At 34.8% G+C, this 23,635-nt stretch overlaps 2 protein-coding genes across 8 annotated transcripts in view; one reads left to right on the forward strand and one right to left on the reverse strand.

The window, feature by feature from the left end:
* Nucleotides 1-9,630, reverse strand: part of CCDC122 (coiled-coil domain containing 122) — a 36,861-nt gene extending 27,231 nt beyond the window's left edge. For both annotated transcript variants that reach the window (XM_079138982.1, XM_079138981.1), the window contains exon 1: nucleotides 9,506-9,630. The gene's annotated coding sequence lies outside the window, so the exon portion shown is untranslated. The remainder of the gene's footprint in view (nucleotides 1-9,505) is intronic.
* On the forward strand, nucleotides 7,796-23,343 carry LACC1 (laccase domain containing 1). Of its 6 annotated transcripts, none has more exons than XM_079138976.1 (7): nucleotides 7,796-9,699; nucleotides 10,685-11,300; nucleotides 11,900-12,078; nucleotides 12,882-13,047; nucleotides 17,937-18,162; nucleotides 19,377-19,537; nucleotides 20,546-23,343. In XM_079138976.1, exons 2-6 carry the CDS (start codon nucleotides 10,739-10,741, stop codon nucleotides 19,534-19,536), a joined length of 1,293 nt encoding a protein of 430 aa, XP_078995102.1. In that variant the 5' UTR covers nucleotides 7,796-9,699; nucleotides 10,685-10,738; the 3' UTR covers nucleotide 19,537; nucleotides 20,546-23,343. The 6 variants fall into 6 exon arrangements, with proteins under 6 accessions (XP_078995102.1, XP_078995101.1, XP_078995106.1 ...); XM_079138975.1 differs by lacking the exon at nucleotides 7,796-9,699 and adding an exon at nucleotides 9,719-9,976; XM_079138977.1 differs by lacking the exon at nucleotides 7,796-9,699 and adding an exon at nucleotides 9,743-9,802.
* The last annotated feature ends 292 nt before the right edge of the window (nucleotides 23,344-23,635 follow it).

Below are 23,635 nucleotides of genomic sequence, written 5' to 3' on the forward strand. Positions count from 1 at the left end.
TTGAATCTTGGTTCTTCTTTGATCTACAATGTCCTCATCTGTAAAACCTCATAGGGCTATTGTAATAATTACAACACACACACACACACACAAATTGGTGAGATTCAGTTCTAAGAATGCTTTAGCAATCTCTATCACGAGACTAGAATGTGGGGAATATAGAATTCCTGTCCAGTGTTATTTTGGCTGGGGTAAGACCTAAGCAGGTTTAAAATCATATATCAGTGTACTTTATTTGGGAGTAACTGATAAGATAAAAGAATATATATTTTTCTCCATTGAAAGATGAAGAGAAAGTTGTCCCAACACAAAATGCTGAGTTGGCAGAAAGGGCATTATCAGCTTTAGAAAAGAAGGTATTCAAATCTGCCTCTCCATTCCTCCACAAAGAAAATGGTTCAAGGCTTTTGATACATAAAAGAAATCCAATGTCAATAAGTACTTTTGAAATTGGAAGTTGCCATCTCCAGTTAAACATAGGATTTTTCTATTCAGATGACTGATCCTTTAAAAAAATTCTTAATTGGCATATATCAAAACTGTGAATCTTCTCAAATTGTACTCAAGTGATTACAGGCTTTGCAAGTCAAAAAAAAAGAGTGAAATGTCATAAAGTAAGGCACATGCTAGGAAGTGTTCAAAATCACTAAGTATTTTCCTAAAGATTATAGACAAAATACTCATGTATTAGTTATACATGTTTTAAAGGATTGAAACATAGTATATAAACAAAAAGAGAGAAAAACAAAGTTAAATTGCTTCCTACCTAAGGAGACTTAAGTCTATCCGGAAATACCTTACCATGCAAAAGAAATCCTGAGAGCTTAATTAGCAGATTGTCATAATCACCCCTGAGAATTTATTATTCTTTCCTGTCTCTTCATGACACTTCCTTCCAATCTCACTTCAAATTCACCCCTTTCCTGAAGTCCTCCCAGATGCTGAGTCCATTTACTCTGTTCATGTCATTAGTCTATGTCCTTTCCTTATAGTACACAGAATTGTCCCAGATCAGTGCTAACAAATCCAAATCTAATTTTCTCTGGAGCGCTTTAGTTTGCCTTTCATGATCACAGACTACATCCTTCATTCTGCCCACCTAACTTGAAAAGGCATGCCTTCATACTTTTACTCAGTTCTCTCAATAAGCACTTTACTGTGCTTGCTTTATGCTGGTCATTATTATAAGTGGTTTAGATTAAACAACAACACTAACAACAAAAACTATATTATATAGTGTTTATGTTGTACCAGGCAGTATTCTAAGAACTTTACAAATACTAACTCATTTGGTTGTATGAGATAAATATTATTATTATTATTTTCATTGTACAGAAAAGTAGAGTGAGGCACCAATAGATCAAGAAACTTTAAGTGAAGCCAGGTGGATATTGAGATGTGACTTAAATTCAGATATTTTGGCTCCAAATTTTATGCTCTTGAGCTAAACTATCAAGATTATACTTTAAGGGCAGAATTATATCTTTATCCCTCCAGAATCAAACAATTTTCAATTACTATTGAACTACTCTTTTATAGTCACTTTGTTGATTTAATCAACTTCCTTTTTTTTTTTTTTTTCTTTTTCTTTTTTTTTGGTAGTGCTAGGGATTGTTTGTCTACTAAGAACATAACTCCACCACTGAGCTACATCGCTAGCTCCCAACTTCCTTCTTTCTATTCCCTTTCATACTATTCCCTTTTTTACTTTGGGGAACTATTTCAGTAAAGTACATTGATGGAGCTGCTGTAGCTCCTACAGACTTCCCATGGCCTCAGTATCACAATTTGCATGACTGAAGAGGGAACCCAGTGAGTTCTTCCTGCTCCTCTTAAGTTCCTGCTAGCTCGGTTGCCTTCCTGGTGAGTCCCTGGTGAGTCCTGCTTCTCTTTCCTCTAAATTGGAGTCATTTCCTATTCCCATTACACTCTGTTTCCCTAGGGGTCACTCATTATCATGAAAACCCATCTGTATTCACTTGCTAAGTCCCTTAATTTGATGTTGTGATACCCACTCCTCAACCCTTTTATAATCCTTCCATTGTGGTTGCTGAATTCAGGTCCATCTGCAGCAAAAATTCTATCTTTCATGACTTCAGTGAACTTTTCCTTCACCTTTTGACTTGAACTGAAATCCAGAGATATTGCTTCTTCATCTTCAAGTCATTACTATATCTGGAGGTGAGGCATTATTCCTGTTCCCTGTCAGCACTGCCCAACTAGTATCCTTCTCTTCTATTTAAAACCTCTGGTTTCTTTGAAGTTCATGCCATCAAACTAAGTTTTACCTGTCCTGGTTGTTATTAACTTATCTTTAGTTCTCTCCTCTTCACTCGTAGATTATAACATCTGATTTACTGTTTCTGCATCATTTCCCCCCTTACTTTTCTCTGGAATTTCTATATCCACACAGATGGTACATCTTATACCCTGGCCTCTCAGTTCCTTGATATCTTCTTTCATCCACTCTCCCCAGTCACCCACAGATTATAAAAGTATTTCATACATTATTGAAGATGAAAACGACATTTTAATTTTCTAGCTAATTTCATCCAGTATTTCGATGATAGTTGTTGAATCACACCCAAGACTTCCAATCTATTGACACTTCTATCTTTATGTGATCCTTCAGCTCTTCATGTATTCTTACCTCCTTATCTGGCCTACATCCCTTTGCCTTCACCCCCACTTCCCTTAGAGCTCTTTCCCTGACCTACTTCCCTGGAAAAATCCAACCAGTTGCTTCACTTATGCTCAAGTAGCTGAACATGCTTTAAAAAAAGACACACACAAATGTGGTCTCATTTTAAATTCAAGGCAATTTTGCCCTTGATTATAGGCCCTTAGAACTTATAAAGTTTTATGGATGATTATTTCACTCCTCTTTTCAAACCTCCCACATCTATTTTCCCTTTTTAGCTAATAACCTATTTTCTTATTTAACTGAGACAGTAGAAAATATTAAAGGTTAGTAAATTATTCATCTACTAGTCTTTCTGGACCTACCTATATACTAGTCTATCCTTTTCTTACAATGAATAAAGTCTCCTTTAAGGTCAATCCTCTGCTCTTAGATGTTCTCATTTATTCAAGGACATTACTTGAATGTTCTCTCAACATAATTCCCCTCTTTATTTGGTCACATGTATCATCCTAAATTATTCATCATACATCTCCAACTACTACCACCACCATCCTTGCCTTGACTCTATAACCCTTATCAATTACTAACACATTTCTTGCTCCCATTTATAGCTAAGAATACATGCTGTTCACTTCTGTTCTCCTCATTCTTCTTGAAAACAATAGAATCAAGATTTGCCACACTATCCCTAAAGCTCTTATCCGACCTCCATGTTGTCACATTCAATGGCCAAGTTCAGGCTCCCTTTTACTTAACCTAATGACACATTTGGTCACCTTCTCTGAAAAACCACACTTGATTTCTTTTGCTGATTCCTTCTCATCTTTCTCACATGTTGGAATGTTTCAGAGTTCAGTCCTTATCTATTTTTCTCATATGCATATTACTGGTCATCCAGCCAATCCAGTTCTATGGCTTTAAAATCCATTTATAGACTAACAACTCCCAAATTTGTATTCTAGCCTGAATATCCTTCTTGAAGTACAAACTCAGGCCAAACTACTTGGTATCTTCATTTGGATTTTAAACAGGCATTTCAACTTAATATGTTCCAAATTGAACTCTGTTTCTTTTTCCACACAATCACTACCACTAAACCTGCTCTTTCATAGTTTTTTCCATCTCAGTAAGTTACAAGTTCATTTTTATTGTTGTTCAGGCCAAACCTCCAGAATAATTAGCAGAGAGGTCTCTAGAAAGGTATAGAGCCCAGGGCAATTCAACCATGTCTGCCCAGATAGTCAAAAAGGAGAGCTCAGTGTTGTCACTTCATAGCCCCTTGAGAAATATCTGAAGATACCCCACAGGTAGGCTGCCCAAGGCTGTTGCCCCAATTCTTACCCGAGACAACTTAGTATCTTGATTCTTTTAGTTATCATACATGCTACACGCAATTTTTTCATTAATTGGTTTTAACTTTAAATTCTATCAATCTTTACTTACCTACTCCCAAATAACTGACTTAGCAGAGAAGCCTTTCCTGACAACTCTTTTAAAAACATGACCCTATTCTTTCATCTTCTGTTTCCTTGCTTTGCTTAATAGCATTTATTATCACTGACATTTATTACCACTGACATCTTTTACATTTACATCTTTTTTGTATCCTTCAACTAATGTAAACTCCATGAAAGTAGAGACCCACAAGTGCTGGCACATAATAAGTGTCTAACTATGGTCTATTTCTACTCCAATTTATCCTGTTTTGACAGAATATTGCTTTTACAATACTGTCTGGTCATGTCAACATCACAACTAATCATCAAACTGTACCTTGGGTGGCATTTTCTTTAAGAAATCTTTTTGGGCTTCTGTGATCTCTCTCTTTTAATACAATTGTTTCTCTGTCTCTATTACTATGATAGATAACATTATAGGTTCTAGAGTAAGATAAAGCTAGTTTTGAATCCAGGTTGTGCCACTTTACAGCTTATTAGGTAAATTATTTCTAACCTGAGCCTCAGATTCCTTATCTGTAAATAAGAACAATAATACCTGCCTCATTAATGTTATTGTAAGGACAATACATGAAATTAAATAATGCATATAAAGCACTCAGCAAATTCCCATCACATAGTAAATATTCAATACATTTACTCTTAATTTCATTATTTTATATCATCTTTCCCCTTAGACTTTAAGCTGCAAAAAGTCTAATACAATGTCTTACTCATTTTTGTATTCCCTAAAATATTTGATGAAGTAACTTGAAGAAAGAAGCAAATTAGATTTATACAATAAAAATAATAAAATAAAATTACTGGTACTTCTTGATTTCTATTTCTAAAGCAATATAAGTTGAAGAACACTTGCATGACATTTATTTAAACCAACTAATCATGAAAGGATATCTGCTGTAAAATTGAGTGTTTTGAGCTTTTTCTGGATCTCTATAATAGAAAGGAAAAAAAATGAAAACAATCTACTGCCATCTACTGATAATCCATTGGAATTACATAAATCAACGGGAATTGAACTTCAGAGTCAAGACTGAAGGACTTTCTTTGCAAACATTTTTTTCACAATACCTTTATTATTTATTTATTTATTGTTATGTGGTGCAGAGGATTGAACACAGTGCCTCACATGTGCTAGGGAAACACTCTACCCCTGAACTACAACTCTAGCCCAGGACTTTCAACCACAGTTTTTAAGAGGTTAGAATATAGCCAGCCACCATCCAAAAGGAATTAATAAATCATGAAAATTTTATTATATAATATGTTATATTATATAGGTCTTATATAGAAGGTCTTAGACTCTACTCAAACTAGTGATTTTTCCCTTTTCTGACTAGGCAATGAGACTAAAATTTTAGGATACTGAAAACAGTGAAAACAGAAAGAAGCAGAAAAGGTTTGTTTTGCTCTTTAACTTCCTAAGATAATACAGACAGTATTCATATATTATTACACATTGCTTCAAGTTTTCTACCAAAGGTGGGGTCTCTCTGAATATATAGACATGTTTTGTTAGTGCCTATCAAAACATCTCATTTGGAGTATAGACATAAAGGGGTTGGTCTGAAGCTCCAATTCAAGCTTTAAAGAATGCCCAGGCAATCATTTCAAAATGTCCCTGCCGTTGTGACAGAAAATGATATGCCTTCAGTGAAGTCTAGTCCTAACCTACCTGCCTGTCTCAATTAGGACACTAAGGGAAAAGATTTTTGTTTCGTTCTGTTTTATTCCTCTAAACAAGCAAGCATCATTTCTAAACCAAGAAGTGCTTTTCAGTGGGTCCAATGGTGGCTTCCAAGATACATCCATCTCCTAAAACCCCAAACCTATGAATGTGACCTTATGTGGGGGAAAAGAAGGGATCATTGCAGATGTGATTTGGTTAAGGCCCTAAATTCGATGGCATGTAAAAGAATGAATATGTAAATAGACAATGGCAACCTGACATACAACCTGCAGCAAACAACCCAGAAAACCAACTCACTATCTACAGTAAGCAGTCCAGGAAGCCAATTTGTTATCTATAAATCAGAAATGTAGAAAGTTGGAACACAATGTCTAGTAACAACCCAGGAAGCCAACTATAACAACTAACTCAAAATGGTCACAACCAGATGATATTTTCCGTAATTCTTATCGCTGCTTCCAACTTAGGACCAACCAGAAAATGGCAAATATATACCCATGATCAATCACATGGGATGCCTCACTTCTAATTAGCCTGCCTATAGATTCCCCATGTCTACACCTCTAAACAAGTCATACCCACTCCAAAATGCAGATAGTAGCAGATTTCCTTGCAACCTCTGAACAAATAGCCTTTGCTTGTTCTCATTTGGTTGATATTCATTTATTTTCAAACTGTCCTTATAAGAGAAATGTAGAGAGACACTTGAGACTCAGACACACAGAAAGACCACAGGAAGATGGAGGCATGGACCCCCAAATATGTAGTCACCGGGTCAGGCATGTCTGGAGCCATCAAAAACTGGAAGAGACAAGGAAACCTCAAAGGATACAAAGTCCTGTCAATACCTCAATTTTATAATCTGGCCTTCATAACTGTGAAAGAACAAGTTTTTGTTATTTTAAACCATCCACTCCGTGGAAATTTATTATGGCAGCCCCAGGAAACTAGTACAAGCTTTTAACGAGGAAAATTTTATCTGTTACATGACCTTTTCATTAAAGATCCATAAAGTGTAGTGTAAAGGACTTAAAAACAACTGTTAACAATTTTTAAAAATTCCACTTGTTCTCATAAGATTTACATGTTTGGGTAAGAATGCCTGGGGATTTCCCCAGTAGTTCCCCTTAAAAGACAAGGTCCAATCTCTGCCTTCAGAATAAATGTTCTAACTTTCTATGAGGAAGAAAGATTTATAGTCAAATAATTAAAATGGAGAGACACAGTAGATGCTCTCCTATCCTAACTACATTTGACCTCTAACCAATTAACCCCATTTCTTTTATAAATCATAAGTGATTAATTCCCGTATCATGCTAAATACTCATGGCTAAGAAAGTACTCTCTAATGAGTCTGTTTCTGCACTACCAGATGTACAGTTCTATGAGTTACTTGTATTTGTTCCAAATCTGTTTATGCTACTTGTACTTGATATTGTGCTTTTATAACTTAATATTATGTAAATAGATAAAATAGCATAGAAATAAAGTTTGTTATTTCTTTAAAACCTATGTTTAATATTTCGGAAAGAGCCAATAAAACTGGGTGAGATAACTAGAAAAGATTATAAATTGCAATCAGGTTGCTTCACAAGGGTTTTAAAATTATTTTCCTCTTAAAGGAACAAAATCTTGGGAAATCTTACTAGTGGTTTAGCTGTATGGTTTATGCAAGAGATAAAATGCAGAACTCCCATCAGAAGACCATGTGCAAAGAAAAGGCCCTGGACTTTCTCAATAGATTGGCAAATGAGCATACAGTTGTTTTAGGTTAAAACAAAAGGTTATTATGTTACATTCTTTCATGATTTTGTTTTAACTGTTTTCTCTTTTAAAAAAGTTTCACGTATGGGGCTGGAGTTGTGGCTCAGTGGTAGAGCTGCTTGCCCAGCATGCGTGAGGCTCTGGGTTCAATCCTCAGCATCCCATAAAAGTAAAATAAAGGTATTGTGTCTACCTACAAACAATATATATATATATATATATATTTTTTTTTTAAAGCTTCGCTTAGATATAATTTATATGACACAAAGTTCATCCTTATAAAGTATACAATTCAATGTTTGACCAACTTTTTCAATTTATTGTCTGTATATGGATCTGGACTGCATCTATGACAGGGCTTCTTGTATGTGAACAAAATGCTAAAGAAATTATTCTGCTTCTGGAATGGGATTCAAGGAAGGCTATGTTTGAGCCTGAAGACTTGAATAAAGAGCAGTTAAACAGGCATACAAAAAGAAGGGTGTTCTAAGTAGAACAAATAGCAAATATAAAGATGAAATTCAAAGAACAGCCTTTATTTGAATGGCATGGGAAGAAGGCAGTTATTTTTTCAAACCTAATTATACATCTGAATCATCTATAAAGATAAAAACAAAAAAGAAAAACAAAACATGCTAGGCCTGATTCTAGGAGATTTTGATTTAATGTATATCTGGGGTGTAGTTCCCTGCATTATTATTTTTTAATAAAAGTTCCACTTTAATTCTGATGCGTAGCCAGGACTGAAAACCACTGGGGTAAGATGAGTAAGAATGAGATGACAGATGAAGTAAGTACCAGATGGTGAAAAAGGAATGGTTGTAAACACAATATAACAAATTCTCTTCCCTAACAACTATTTTTGAAATATTTTCTTTTTGTTTTTTACTGCCACTTCTGTTGCATGAAAGAATCTGAATTCTCAACACTGACTGTAAAAGCAGGATTAAATATATTAAACTTGCTTTAATAACTAAAAGACCTGTATTTTGCTCGAGGTAATAGTTAACACAAAACAAACTCAAGGTAGAGGGTATCTTCTAATTAGGTTTACCACTTGTCACTCAGGGTTCTTAACAAACATCCAAAGAAAATATAAATTTGACAAATACAGTTGTCAGGGATAATGGAGAATGGGTTCCTATTCTGGGCTGGTGTGTCCAGTCTCTGGTCAAGAAGAAACAGATGCCCACATCCAAGAGCTCTTCTAAACTCCCATACATGGAGATTCTGGGTCATTGAGGCAAAGCTTCTTCAGCACTTAACATGAGCAACAATAAAGGGACCTCTTCTTCCATCATAGCAGTTCTACAGAGAGCATTTATCTCTTATTCTGTGGAGATTGAATTTTTCCCCCTTTACCATAGCACACACCTTCCATACATTAGCTGCTCAATATTTTTAAGATTATACTCCTGGAAGATAGGTAACGGATGCTTAATTGTACCTTTAACACGATTGTAACACTTGGTGCTTTCCTGTCCAATTAGAGGCACGTATTTTTTAAAAAGGACAAAAAGAGGGGAGCAAAAGGGGCATCTATGTTGTAAATAAACCTAAGGAGCTGCTTTTCACAAGAAAAGCAGAATCAGCAAAAAGGCAAAGAAAAACTACACTAAAAAACATCTGCCCCCAGAGGCCCATTCCTTGAACCCTGGGAGTTGCTAAGGGCTAACGTGACAGGCTCAGGCCTGGGCTGATTAAACCTAGTGTCCTGACCACACTGCTGGGTCAGCGGATCGTCGGGAAGCGCCAGCTGCTGGGACTTCCAGTCCATTCTGAGGACTTGGCTTCAGTCCCGGCTCCTTCCCGCCCGGCCCGCGCTCCAGACCAGGCGGCCGCCATTCCCGCCCACCCGGCCCTCACAGGACCCACGGTTCCCACATCCCGCCCTCACGGCTCCCGCCGCCCCCATTCCGGACCCGGCCTGCCCGCCTCAGGCCCGCTGACCCGCCTGGGTCGGCCAGAGGGTCCTTCGCGGCTACGGCCTGCGCCTCCGGCCTCGGCAGCCGCCCTGACCCGGAACTGCTGAGCGGCGGCCGGAGCGCGGCGCCGACAGGTCCCGGGAATCCCCGGCCCCCGAGCCCCAGCCGTCGGGTTTCCACCCGGAGCAGGCGCGGAGGCCGCTGGGACGCGCGGCCGCGGTGAGTGGCAAAGGTGGGTGGGGCTCGTGGCTTCCCGGTTTCTTGCGGGCGGGAGGCTGCGGATCGTGGCCGCGCTGCCCGCAGACAGGCCGAGCAGCCGAGGGTGAGGCGCGAGGAGGGGGATCCGCGCGTGGTGTGCTTCTGTCCGCAGGTCCCCAAGTCCCAAATGGGCGGGGAGCGGTCCGTGAAGCAGCCGGGCGGGTGCAGAGCTGCAGTCCGCGCCTCTGAGCCGAGCGTCAGACGGCGGACGGTAACCGCGAGGTGACAGACGCGCGAGGTGGGCATCCGCCCTCTCACACATGGCGAAATGAACCTCGGCGGGAGCGGAGAGGACGAGGGGCGGCGGGAGAATAGGGTCGGGGCAGAGGGGTCACCCAGAGGTCACCAATGAGAAATTCTTAACCCGGGTGGGCTGAAGGTGAGAAATTCGGCGCCAGTCAATAACCAGGTAGGTAGGAAGAGCCTTGGATCCGATCGCAGCCGCTTTTGTGATCATTGCCAGGAGTGTGTGTACTGAGAGGAAACCGGTTAGTCTCTCAGCTTTCATCACCACAAAAATTGAATTTTCAGGTTAACCTTTTGAACTTAAAGCCTCTGTATTTCATATGAGGGGAACATGACCTAATTTAACAATTATGCAGGACTAATGATAGAGCACATAGATTGGCACCCTGTAATTTAAAAAGCAGAACTTTAAGTCAACAAGTAATTTCCTACTTAAATTTGTTATATAAAGAAAATAAAGCAAATGAATTATTCTGGAAAGATGTACCCACATGTTCACAAAAATAATTAAAAGATGACTTTGTCATGTTTCTGTTATGATTAATAGTGGACTATCTTTTCTGGAAGGGGTATAGATGTACTATTTTGGTTTCTTTTTTAGGTCAATGCAATTCTTTTTTTATTCACCATAAATTTCTGTTGTAACTGTAAGAAAATGATATAATTTTGTATTCTTACTTGCTCTACTTTTTCTTTTCAGGTAATTTATTTGGCACAGAACTCTTCTTTGAAAAACTTTGTATTTTATTGAAAGATGGCAGATGCAGTTTTGATTGATCTCTTTGGTTTGAAATTGAACTGTCAGAAAAACTGCTATCAGACACTATTGAAGACATTGAATGCCATCCAATACCACCATGCTGCCAAGCCCAAGTTCCTTTGCATAATGGGTTACAGTAACATCAGCTGTGAAAGGGATGGTGAACATGATAATTGTGAACTGGAAACAAGTAATGGATTATTACCTCTCTTGAGAGAATTTGAGACTGTTAGTAATCCCAGCATGGCTGCCTCTTTGTATACCATTAAACAAAAAATAGATGAAAAAAATCTGAGCAGCATTAAGGTAATTGTACCTGCACACAGGAAAACCTTAATGAAGGCTTTTATTGATCAGCTCTTCACTGAGGTTTACAATTTTGAGTTTGAAGATTTACAGGTGACTTTGAGGGATGACCTTTTGAAACAATCCACTGAGATAAACACAATCACAACTCATAAACTAGAAGAAATCCAGAGAGAAATAGAAACATATTTGAGAAGTCTGCCAACCCTGAAAGGAGAATTAACTATTATCACATCTCCTTTGATTCCAGGTATATTCAACAGTATCTGTTGTTTTTCTGTATACATAATAACCCATTCTTTCTTCAGAGGTTGCTCACCTTGCCCCACCTTTTCTTTCATTTTCTTATTGTTCATTAGCATCTTTTGCAATGTGTTATGGATGGTCTTGAGGGTCAGGGGTGACAAGGGAAGACTCCTTGACAGCCATCCTAAATAAACAAATTTGACTTTAAGCAAATTTCCCAGCCTTTCTTTACAGTGAGATTTGTAACACTGAAAAAGTTTTATTTAGAAATTCTGAAACATCAACTCATTGAAACTTTCACAAAATAGTGAAATTTAAAATAGTCTATCTTCTTTCTTGGTTAGACAGTATTTACTGTGAGCTATATGCTATTGGTACAAAAAAGACAGATGAGACAACAGGTACTTTTTGAAGAGCAATAAGAGCATATGGAAGTATGTAATAAGAACATATGGAGGTACAAAGTGCTGTCAGAATTAGAAGCCAAAGAAATAAGAGCTGGTTGAAGTAATCAGGGAAGGTTTGCTGGAGAGACTGGCTTTTGTAGGGCTTTGTAGTCTCTTGGACAGCATCTTTTGATTCTTCATTACTTATCTTTAACAGATATTTTCACACATGGATTTACTACAAGAACAGGTGGGATATCTTATATACCAACTCTTAGCTCATTCAATCTCTTCAGTAGTTCCAAAAGAAGAGATCCCAAGGTAGTTGTTCAAGAAAATCTACGTAGGTTGGCAAATACTGCTGGATTTAATGTGGAGAAATTTTATCGAATAAAGGTAAATTTTTGATTTGTATTTTGGGCTGAATTTTTAGACCATAGATAAAGTATATTTTTGGCTGTACCAGTAACTACATGGATTTTAATTAAGCTATTTCACTTTTGCGTCTGGTGTTTTATCTACATTTTTAGTAGTTATTTTTCTTAGATTTATATGTTATAGCCTACAGATCAATTTTATGAGATATATAAATCTCATAAATATATACATTTATATAAATTTCATATTTATATAAATCTCATGATATGTAGTCTAAATATATATGTACACACACACACACATATATATACATATATATATATTAATACTAAAAGCATGGTTTTCTTAGTATAGTAACACTGCCCTTTTTGATATAGAAGAAAGATTCCTGAATGGTAGGAAAAAAAGGCCATTATTTTCTAAACACTAGCATCATAATTAAGGAACTAATGTTTTGTTTCTTACAAATTTCTAGCTTTATTTGGGTCTAGGAAAAGTAAATATGACATTAATTTGATAATTTATTTAAATTATTTATTAAAACATTAAATTTCTACTTTTTGGAAAAGTAGTACTAATTTCTAATATGATGTTCACAGTGAACTTTATTGAATTCTTAAGTGTTAAAACCCACTTTTCCTTTGAATAAAACATGCAGAGATACTGCATTTAGTATTTTATATTGAAGTGGTAGACTTACTGAATACTAGTAACCTTATACTGGTTATATAATTTTGTGCTGAAATAAGTACTTTCAGAAAAGCTTATGTTATGAGAAACCCCATTTTCAAGACTTCTTTGTCATGTATCTTTGGTATTAGACTGATCATGCCAATGAAGTCTGGATTATGGGAAAGAAGGAGCCAGAATCTTATGATGGAATAACCACAAACGAGAGAGGAGTCACAGTCGCAGCTCTTGGTGCTGACTGCATACCTCTAGTTTTTGCAGATCCTGTCAAAAAAGCATGTGGGGTTGCTCACTCTGGTAAGTATACTTAATTAAGCATTTAGGATTTTCCTAAATTTTTAATATGGGATAAAAATATTTTTTTTCTAGTAGGCATGACAGTTCATTATATTACTTTGTGATAAGTACAATGATGGAGGTGGGGCCTGCATACTCTTATTATAGGAGCAGATAAAGGGAGTATATAAGTCAAATTATATGAATCAGAATAGAATTCCCAAAGGAGGTGGTACCCAGGTAGATTTCTGAGCAATTTTTATATTTTGGCTAAGTGTCAGTATTTCAAGCAAGGATGTTATTAACATTTTGGGGCAAGCTAATCCTATTGTGCCCTTGAGTGTATCATTGGCCCTTGAAATTCTTAAGGCCAGTAGCCTAGTCATTGCAATAATCAAACAACCCTCCATACTTGTCAAAGCACTGCCTATGGACATGGTGCTGCCTCTGGTTGGGGGCTTTTTATATCCAAGCACCAGGGAATAGGAATGTGTCAGGCATGTTATAGAAAGAGAGTTCACACAGATGCAGCAGCACATGTAAAGAGAGTTAAGAAAAGCAAGATGTATTTGGAAAACTGCATTTAGTTTAAATGATTGAATGTATTTAACTGAACTGTTTGCTGAAGAGCAAATATGTACTTTTAGATGCTATACTAAGGTAACAATTTTGTTTTCTGAAAGTATTTTTAGATAATATTTAGATTATCTAGTGGTTGTGATTCTATGTGAAACGAGGAGTGATCTTTTGAATTCCTTTTACTTGTAAATCTGTGACTACTTTGATATTTAAATCATAGATAAAGAAGAAAGTGTCATATTTTTCTTTTGATCTAGTTAAATTAATGAAATTGGTTGAGAAGTCAGGTTTACAATATGACATTGTCAAAGTTAGTTTTTGAATCTCAGTTCCTGGTTTTGAAAAGGAGATATTATTTACTTCTAATTATTTGAAATGTTTGGTTTTAAGACAGCTAATATTGGGTAAGAGAAGAATGGAGGAACTTTGAATTGTGTAGAGGAAAATGGGGTGGGTGGGAGAAGGAAAGGTCATGGAATGAGACAGACATTATTATCCTATGTACGTGTATGGTTACACGAATGGTGTGAATCTACATTGTGTACAACCATAGAAATGAAAAGTTGTGCCTCATTTGTGTACAATGAATCAAAATGCATTCTGTAAAAATAAAAAAAAGAATAAAAGAATAAATTGAACCTCAAAAAAAAAAAAGATTAAGTAGAAAAATCAAGGCAAACTTAGTGAACTCTGCTTACTGACATCTGCAACACCATACACAGATTGCTGGAAAATTCAGTTACTTTACATTGGCTAAATATTTAATGTAAGAATTCACAAAATTTTTTGCTGATTAATACTAATAGTTACAACAATCTTCTGAAATTAATAATATAACAAGTTTCATACAATAAATAAATGTTCACGTTGTTCAGTTATATAATAGAGTTCGCACTGAATATCAGAGATTGTGTTAAAAATTTTCTGGACCTTTTTTTTTTTCCTTTACCAAAATCCCATTTGAAATGACTAATTCCATATGTTTAAAGGACTATGCAGGGGTTGATTTGCTTTGATAAATTACTTTTTTTCTAGACATCTGTTCATTTTTAAATTTTTTAAAATTTAGTGTCATGAAAATTTTCTCTAAATTCTTTATAACCACTAATCCTCCTTGGGTTATGTCCCATTATTATTCTCTATATAGTGTTGAAACATGTTTTGGCTTTGTTGATCTTCTTTTTTTATCTTTGTTCCCCCCCCCCCATTGGTTTCTACTCTAGTCTCTATAATTTCTACACTTGCACTATTTCTGGGTTTATTCTGTTGTTCCTTTATAACTTTTTAATTTGCTACTACTCTCATTGACTTTTGGTCTTTTATCCTTTCTATTATCCATTTAAGACTTTAAGTTTCCTTTGTTGTACACCATGGGACTATCAATGTATTTTGTTTGTTTTGAATAGTATGTGAGATAATGCATATGTTAATTAGCTTGATTTAGTGATTCCATGATGTATACATATTTCAATACACCATGTTGCACACAATAAACATAAAATATTTGTCAATAAAAAAAGATATCTGATATTAAGCTGTCAAAATGAAGTTATAAAAGTAAACTTTCAGGATATTATTAAATTAACCTTGAAATAGTATACAATTAGATGTGTTACATACTTATTTTTTATCAGATAGCAGAAAGTAAAAATCCTATATGATTAATTTAATAAAAATTCTTTATTCAGATGTATTATATTTGCATATGCGTGTCCTTTAGGAAAGAAACAAATAGAGAGGGGGTGAATAAATTACAGGTATGTAAATAATTAAAGAAGGCCTCCAAGGCAGAGAGATGCTCTTGTCTGTATAAAAGCCTTGACAATATCTCTTTTTAGCTCAAAATGCTTTTATGTAGTTGCTTTCTTCTGAAATCACTGCCTGCATTTTCAGAGGTAGCTCAAAATCATCATGTTAACAATGTAACATGTTTTTCCTAAAGCTTTCTCTACCACATAGGTCTCCTATTTTGATTACTGATATCACATTCATACACTTACAGAATCTGATATTTCATTCTGTTCTTCCCATGACCACATGTCCAGTGGGTTACCAGCAGAACTTGATTCTATCATCTAAATATTTCTTCCTTTATTATCTTCCTTTATCTGGAAAGAGTGATCACTTCACCTGAGTGCTTAGCTTTAGATATACATATGCATATATATATGGAGTGCTGAAGGAAGGAGTAAGGGAACGCCTTATTGACCAGCTAAATCAGCTGAATTGAACTCCCCATATAGGGAATAAAGGAAAAAAGCAATATTCTTAGATTTTTGTCTTCAGAAAGTAGATGGGAGCAGGAGTGAAGGAAATGGTTTAAACTTAGAATCCACAGGATCCAACGGAGGAAGAAAAGTAAAACTGGGAAGTGTGTAAAAGGAGAAGTTAATTGAAAGAGACTTATTTTCAGTGCAGAAAATGTGGTAGAGATGAAAAGTACAAAATAGTGCTGAAAGAAATTAAAGAAGAAGCCCATGTTTATGGATTGGAGGACTTAATATTTTTGTCAGTATGACCCAAAGTGATCTACAGATTTAATACAATCTCTACAAAATCCCAAAAGCACTTTTATCTAAATAAATCCATCCTAAAATTTGCTTGGAATATCAAGGGGCTCTGGATAATTACAACAATCTCAGGGGAAAAAAAAAAAAAAAAAGGAACAATGTTGAATGACTCATACTTCTCAATTTAAAAACTTATTGGAGAGTTATGGTAATGACAACAGTGTGCTACTAATATAAAGACATACCTATAAACCAGTGAAATAGAGTACAGAGCCCCCAAATAAATCCTTAAATACAGTCACATGTTTTTCAACAAAGGTGCCAAGATCATCCAGTGGGGAAAGGACAGTCACTTCAACAAATGGTGCTAGGAAAATTGGATATATATACATATGCAAAAGAATGTTAAACTCTTATCTTACATCATATTCAAAAATAAGTCAAAGTGAATAAAGGACCTAAACGTAAGAATTAAACTATAAAACTCTTAGGAATAAACTTAAATTTTCATGACTGAATTGAGCAATGGTTTCTTAAATATTCAAGGTACAAATAACATGTAAAAATAGATAAATCATACTATTTAAATTAAAATGTGCATCAGAAGACAATTCATAAAAATACAGAATGGAAGAAAATACTTGTACATTGTATATCTGATAAGGTGTTATTATTCAGAATAAAGAACTCCTACTACTCAACAACAATAACAACAAAACACAACTAGATTAAAAAATAGACAAAGGAATAGATATTTTTCCAAAAATGATATGCAAGTAGCCAACAAACATATGGAGATATTTACCATAACTTAGGGAAGTGCAAATAAAAAAACACGATCTTATCTCATATCCATCAGGATGGCTGATATTAAAATAACAAAACACAAACAAACCTAAAAGCCCTCAGAAAATAATAAGTGTTAAAGATCAGAGAAATTTAACCTAGTTATACTGTTGCTGGGAATGTAAAATGGTATAGTTGCTATGGAAAACAGTATGGCAATTCCTCAAAAATTTAAAAATAAAATTGCCATTTGATTTATCAACTTTATTTCTGGACATACATCTAAAAGAATTGAAAGCAAAGTCTCGAAGAGATATCCCCCCCATGTTTATAGCAGCATTTCTCACAATAGCTAAGAGGTGGAAGGAACCTAAACATCCAATGACAGGTGAATGAATAAGAAAATTGTGGTATACTTCAGTGGAAAAAATATTCGTTCTTAAAAAGGTAGGAAAATTTGACATATATACTACATCGTGGATGACCCTTGAGATCTATGCTAAATAAAATAAGCCAGTCACAAAAAGATAAATACTATGTGATTTCACTTATATGAGTATCTAGAGTAATAAAATTTGTAGAAGCAAACAAAAATTGTGATACCAGGGACTGAGGGAAGGGAGAATTAGTTATTTAATGGATATAGAAATTCAGATTTACAGAATGAAAAAGTTCTGGAGATTGGTTGTACAACAGTATAAATTCACTTAATACTACTGAATTATACACTTAAAATGGTACATTTTATATGTTTCTTAACATAATTAACATTTTAAAAAGAGAGAAGGCTAAGATGGTATATAACCCGGTGGAAACTAAGCATATAGAACAGTTTTTAAAGGAAGAGGACAGTGACTCCATTAAATATCTATTCTGTCTTATATTTTGTAATAGTACATCTCATTTTTAAAAAAGTACTATAATGTAATAATTTGTGATTCACAAACTGAATCTATTCAGTTTTAACTTAGACATAAATTTAGTTGAAATTTTATATTTTAATCTTCCTTATCTCTTTTTCTTTCTATTTACCAGGCTGGAAAGGTACTTTATTAGGTGTCGCTATGGCTACTGTGAATGCTATGATAGCAGAATATGGCTGTAGCTTGGAAGACATTATTGTTGTACTGGGACCTTCAGTAGGACCTTGCTGTTTTACTCTTCCCAGGGAATCAGCAAACGCATTTTATAATCTTCATCCTACCTGCGTACGACTTTTTAACTCACCAAATCCCTATATTGACATCCGTAAAGCCACCAGGTATGTTTGATTTCACTGTGGAATTGCAAGTTTGATTATTGTTTATTGCTCCCGAAATGAAAGTATTTTTAGAGAACAATGCTAACTCCAAGAAGTCAGGTGGCAGATATTTAAGTAACTGCAACATAACTACCCAAAAACTCATTTTAAATATAAAGTCTATTCTCAGCAGGTTCAAATAACATAAATTTTTTTGTATGGTATCTCTCATTGATTTAAAAGTGAAGGAAGAAACAGTTGGCCTTGAAAAAGACCAAACTTCTACTTAAACTTCATATAGAAAAACTGGCATTTACTTTACTTTATGGTCATTCCTCAGGTAAATTCTCCAGAATATAAAAACATTTAGGAAGCTAATATTTTTAAATTGTTCATATTTTCTAATTAATTGGAAGGATATATTTCTTAGAAAAATATTAGGTAAATACATAGCCACTTCCAATTTTTTTGTGGTTCCATGCATTTTGAATTCAGGAAATTTTTCTTTTAATATCTATTGAAAAATATTTGTCATTTCTACAGAGGAAAATTGATAGCTGATCTGAATTGTGTTTCTCTTCCAGTCAGCAAAACCTTACCCAGATTCTGCCTCATTTAACACATAAGTATAAAAGATTGAAATTGATTCTTAAATGTGACTTGTTGAAAAAGTATCACTAATTTTCATTCATAGTTCATGTCATAAAGTTGTATGGAGAAACAAGTTTTTATGAAAAATATGGTTAATAAAGAGGAAAGAAGACAGGAGGGTTAGATGACTAAAGAGCAAACTCTGTCTAAACCAAATGAAACTTGGTTAAAAATACTCTTGTAGTTTGAGAAGTTTCTTCTTAAATAAGCCCTTGCTTTTGATTATAAAATTCTGTAACTAGATCATGTCTAAAGGACAGAATGAAAGTTTGTATAGTTCATTTATAAACTTAAGTGATAAAAATCTACCATTTCTTGGCTAGTCCATGTTGTGTACATAAATAACAATTATCAACAACATTACCCTATGTAAATTTATGATTACACAAATGGTATGCCTTTATGCCATGTACAGAGAAATAACATGTATCCCATTTATTTACAATAAAAAAAAATAACAATTATCATTATTCCAAGCAGATCTTTCTTAGACTTCTTTTAGATCAATATACATACTGTTTTCTTATTTCTTTGACATTTGGTAAAATAAATGCTTGCTATCTTTTAAAAATCTTTATCCTAAGGATTCTTCTAGAACAAGGAGGAATTCTTCCACATAATATTCAAGACCTGAACCAGGATCTCAACCTCTGTACATCTTGCCATCCTGACAAGTTTTTCTCCCATGTCCGAGATGGCCTTAATTTTGGTACACAGATTGGCTTCATATCAATTAGAGAATAAGGTACTGGGTTCTCCCTCCTCTCTGCAGTCTCTCTTCTCTCTGATCTCTTTCTGTGACTGGCTCCCTCCCTCCTCCTTTCTTGTCCTCTCTTCTTCCTCTTTCAGCCTTTTCCTCCCCTTATTTAAAAAATAATGAATCATACTTAATTCTACTCCTTTATTCCTATAAAAAGAATTATTTCTACTTTTTCATTGAGACCATAGTAGTAGAAACATACTCTATTACAAAAAGAAGCCATTCCTTTTCCTAGTTAATGAATAATCAGGCAGCCTTATGTTTAAAGTATTAAAATAAAGTGATTTAGTCTTTAAAAAATCCTGTATGTAAGTTCTTTATGTTTACTATGTACTTGACATCTGTACATTTCTATCATATCATCTTTATACCGTTTAAAAAATGTTTTACAATGACATCTTTGCATAAAGATTCTAAATTCTAGAATAAAAAGAAATCCACAGTTATACAAATCAGGTTAGTTTTCAGCTAGATTTCCAACTGCTGTCTGTGGTAGAATTGACCAGATTTTTCTTTAAAGAGGCAGATAGTAAATATTTTGTGCTTTGTGTGACATTCAGTCTCTGTCTTAACCACTCATCTGTGCCACTGTGGAGCAAAACAGACACTGACAACAGAAGTGAGTGTGTCTGTGTGCCAGTTAAATTTTTTTTTTTTTTTAAAACAAAAAACAGGTAAGGGGGCACATTTTGCCCACAGGATATAGTTTGCTGACACCTCACACACAGTCATAGAAGATAATTTCATTAAAATACTATTTAGTAGATTTTTTAAATAATTAAAAAATATTTCATGATTTTGATTTAACACTACCTCTTTAGCATATATGTAATTTTCCCTAAGGCTAGTTTTCACTGAATTAATATTATTTTTATACTTCACAATGACTTTAACTCTGTACTATACAAAAAAGTAATAGACATTATGATTCTTACCTTGGTATTCTAATAGTGCTAGTAAAGATCTTATATTTTATTTCTGTGTATTTTGCAGATACTTGACTGGATTTTTGAATAACTTTCCTGCCTCTTTCCAAACTGACTGCAAGTGAGAAATTTAGCTATTTGATTTACATAAAACCAAGAGGATTATAATGGATAATTCATTTTTAGGGTACATTTTCCCTATTATTACCAAAACCAAATGATTTTTATTTAACTCTAATAATAATTTCAGTGACTCAGGAGGCTGAAGCAGGAGGATCACAAGTTCAGAGTCAGCCTCAGCAACTAATTTAGGCCCTAAGCAACTCAGTGAGACCCTGTCTCAAAATAAAAACCAAAAAGGGCTGGAGATGTAGTTCAGTGGTAAAGCTCCTCTGGGTTCAATCCTCAGTACATAAAAGAAAAAAAATTCTAATGATAACTGACAAAAAAAATCAGTGTGATGTTTTACAGATGAGAGTGATTCTTAGTATAGCCTATTTATTTAAATGAGGAATAGGTCTGCTCTGTTTAGTATTTAGTGTATACCGTCTTTGTCAGGTATTGTGCAACCTGTAAGTGAAACAAAATGAGTAAGACTTTTCCCTTTGAATCAAAATTTACTTTTAATAACTGTAGAAGGGTATAGTAGAAAGCAAGATACAGAAGGTATTACAGAGAAAATGACATTATATAGATCCAAAAGACATAGTTTTTTGAATTGAAGAACAACCATAACAGGTAGAGAGAACACCATGATCCAGGGCATGAAATTGATACTTTATAACATACTCTAGAGAGAGAACAGTGTGGGCAGATAAGTTAGGACTGGAAAAGCAGGTTGGAAATAGATTATTAGTATAGTCACAAATGCCATGTCAAAGAGTTAAGAGTCTGTTTTCCAGACAGTGTGTATGAGCATCAGAAGTAGAGGAATGTTTTAATTTCCTTGGTATCCATTCACAGGATGAATTCAAATTTTGACATCAAAACCAGAGATTAGATAAGAGGGAGAGAAAATAGTTCCAAAAAGAAATAATTAAGCCCCAATGAAAACAGTAGAAATTAAAATGGAGAAGAGAGTAGATGCATTAGACACTTCAGAGTTGAAATCAGTAGATTCTGTTAATCATGGAAATGAGAAGGGTGGAAGAGTGGAGAAGTCTAGAATTTCTGCTCAACTAACTACCACGAGTGATAACCAAGGAAGGGAAGAGGTTTTGAATAAGGGAGAAAGATAGTTTCACTTCAGACAGAATGAAGACAATGCAGATGGAAACATTTGGCCCATAACTAGAAATAAAAGCTTGACCTTAGAAGGTACTTTGAGACAAACACATGGATTTAGAAGTTGGCTAAGCAGAGATGATGCCTTAGTCTATTGGAGCAGGTCGATCATCTAAGAAGAAAATGGGTAAGCAAAAAGAAGGTGCAAGGATGGAACCTCAACCAACATCTGCATTTGAAGAACAAGAAGCTGAACCAGTTGAAAAAATTAATCATGGAAATAAATAGGGTATTACTGTTTTGAAGAGGCCAACATAGTTATGAGAGGTACTCAAAAAAGAAATCTTCAGGGATAAAATAAAGCAGAAGCCAAGAATAAAAATGAATGGATTGACTGTATTAAAGCTGTTCTGCAGGTAGTGGTGGCCGGGTCTGATTGTTACATTGAGAAAGGGGAGGCATAGGTGTCCACTCTTTGACAGTATTTGCTTGAGAAGAGAAAAAGCTGGGAGCTATATCTTGAAGGAAGGGATTTTTTTTTTTTTTTTTTGGTTGCGTATATTTGTAGGCTAGAGAGAAATATTAAGGTAAGCTACCTTTAATTTGGGGAAATATTTTAAATATAAGTTGTCACGTTACATCTTAAAAAGATTTTTAAAATTTCACGCATATATTTCTTGCATGTATATATAGTAAAATAACAGCAGGTATCATTTTTAATATTTCCAAAGGACTTTCATGTTTATTACCTCATTTTGCCTTTACAGCTACTATGAAATACATAGGTCAGGTATTAGCCCTTTCATTCAGATGGGAAACTCCCCTGAGGTAGAGTTCAAAAATTGTGTAATTTATGATTTTTTTTTCTTTTTTTTTTTTTTTTTGGTACTAGAGATTGAACCTAGAGGAACTTTTACCACTAAGCCACATTACTAGCCTTTTTAAAAATTTTATTTTATTTGTTAAATTTTGAGATAGGGTCTCACTAAGTTGCTGAGGCTGACCTTGAACTTGTAACCCTCCTGCTTCAACCCCCAAGCCACTGGATTACAGGGATGTGCCACTTCCCCTAAGAAAAGATTTGAACATGTATTTTATGTCTCCAAGTCTCCATTCAGATTTTATTATTAATTAAAGAGATCTAAATTTTATATTCAACTTTCAGTTAATATCATTTATTCATAAATTCGGTCAAAATTTTGTTGAGGTTCTAGGATAGGTTAAAAACATACAGTTGTAGCACCCAACATGTTTAATATAGTGAAAACTGATGGTCAATAGACGAGCAGTTCCAATACTGTGAAATGTGTTTGGAGGTTGCCACAGCTGGGTACCTTGTTCTGTTTAATTTTTCTGTGCATCCTATAGCCCATTGTGAAGTTTAAATAAAATACCTCATTTCTTTCCAATTCGGGAAAGGCATTGAACATAAAACATAGGATAGAAATTTGAAACTCATGCAAAATACTCTTTTGTTTAATGGTAACAGTAGAGAGCAAGAAATATTACTGTTTGAGAAAGGCTGATAATTTCTAATTCTTCCATGTGTTTATTTGAAGTTTGCAAATTCAGAGTATTCGCCACATTTCACTATGTACCACAACATTAAAATAACAAATAAAATTATTTTTGTTATTGTGATTTTGGATTATCTGTGCCAAATTGTGTTCTTATTGCTTTTACTGAGTAAGAAGCATTGATTCAGTAACTCAGAAAGAGAACTACTAGGTTATTAAATAATCATCTTATTGCCTCTACAAAACCCTGTAATTCTCAAGCATTTATGTATAGGTTTCTTGGACTTTTAGGATACAAAACAATGGTGATTTCTAGTAAATGTTTTTAATTTAAGCACTGCTACTAACTGCACATAGGTGACATTGGTTGACATTTTATTAGTAAGAGGAATTAAATTTGTAAACCAAATGAGTTC

The sequence above is a fragment of the Sciurus vulgaris genome, assembly GCF_902686455.1.
Source record: "Sciurus vulgaris genome assembly, chromosome: 4".
Classification (NCBI taxonomy): Eukaryota; Metazoa; Chordata; class Mammalia; order Rodentia; family Sciuridae; genus Sciurus; species Sciurus vulgaris.

Excerpts from the sequence above, each read along its gene's own strand:
- LACC1 (XM_079138976.1), top strand. The coding sequence starts at position 10,739 with ATGGCAGATGCAGTTTTGATTGATCTCTTTGGTTTGAAATTGAACTGT. Across the intron at positions 12,079-12,881 it reads AGAAATTTTATCGAATAAAG|ACTGATCATGCCAATGAAGT; the intron begins GTAAATTTTTGA and ends CTTTGGTATTAG. Across the intron at positions 18,163-19,376 it reads GACATCCGTAAAGCCACCAG|GATTCTTCTAGAACAAGGAG; the intron begins GTATGTTTGATT and ends CTTTATCCTAAG.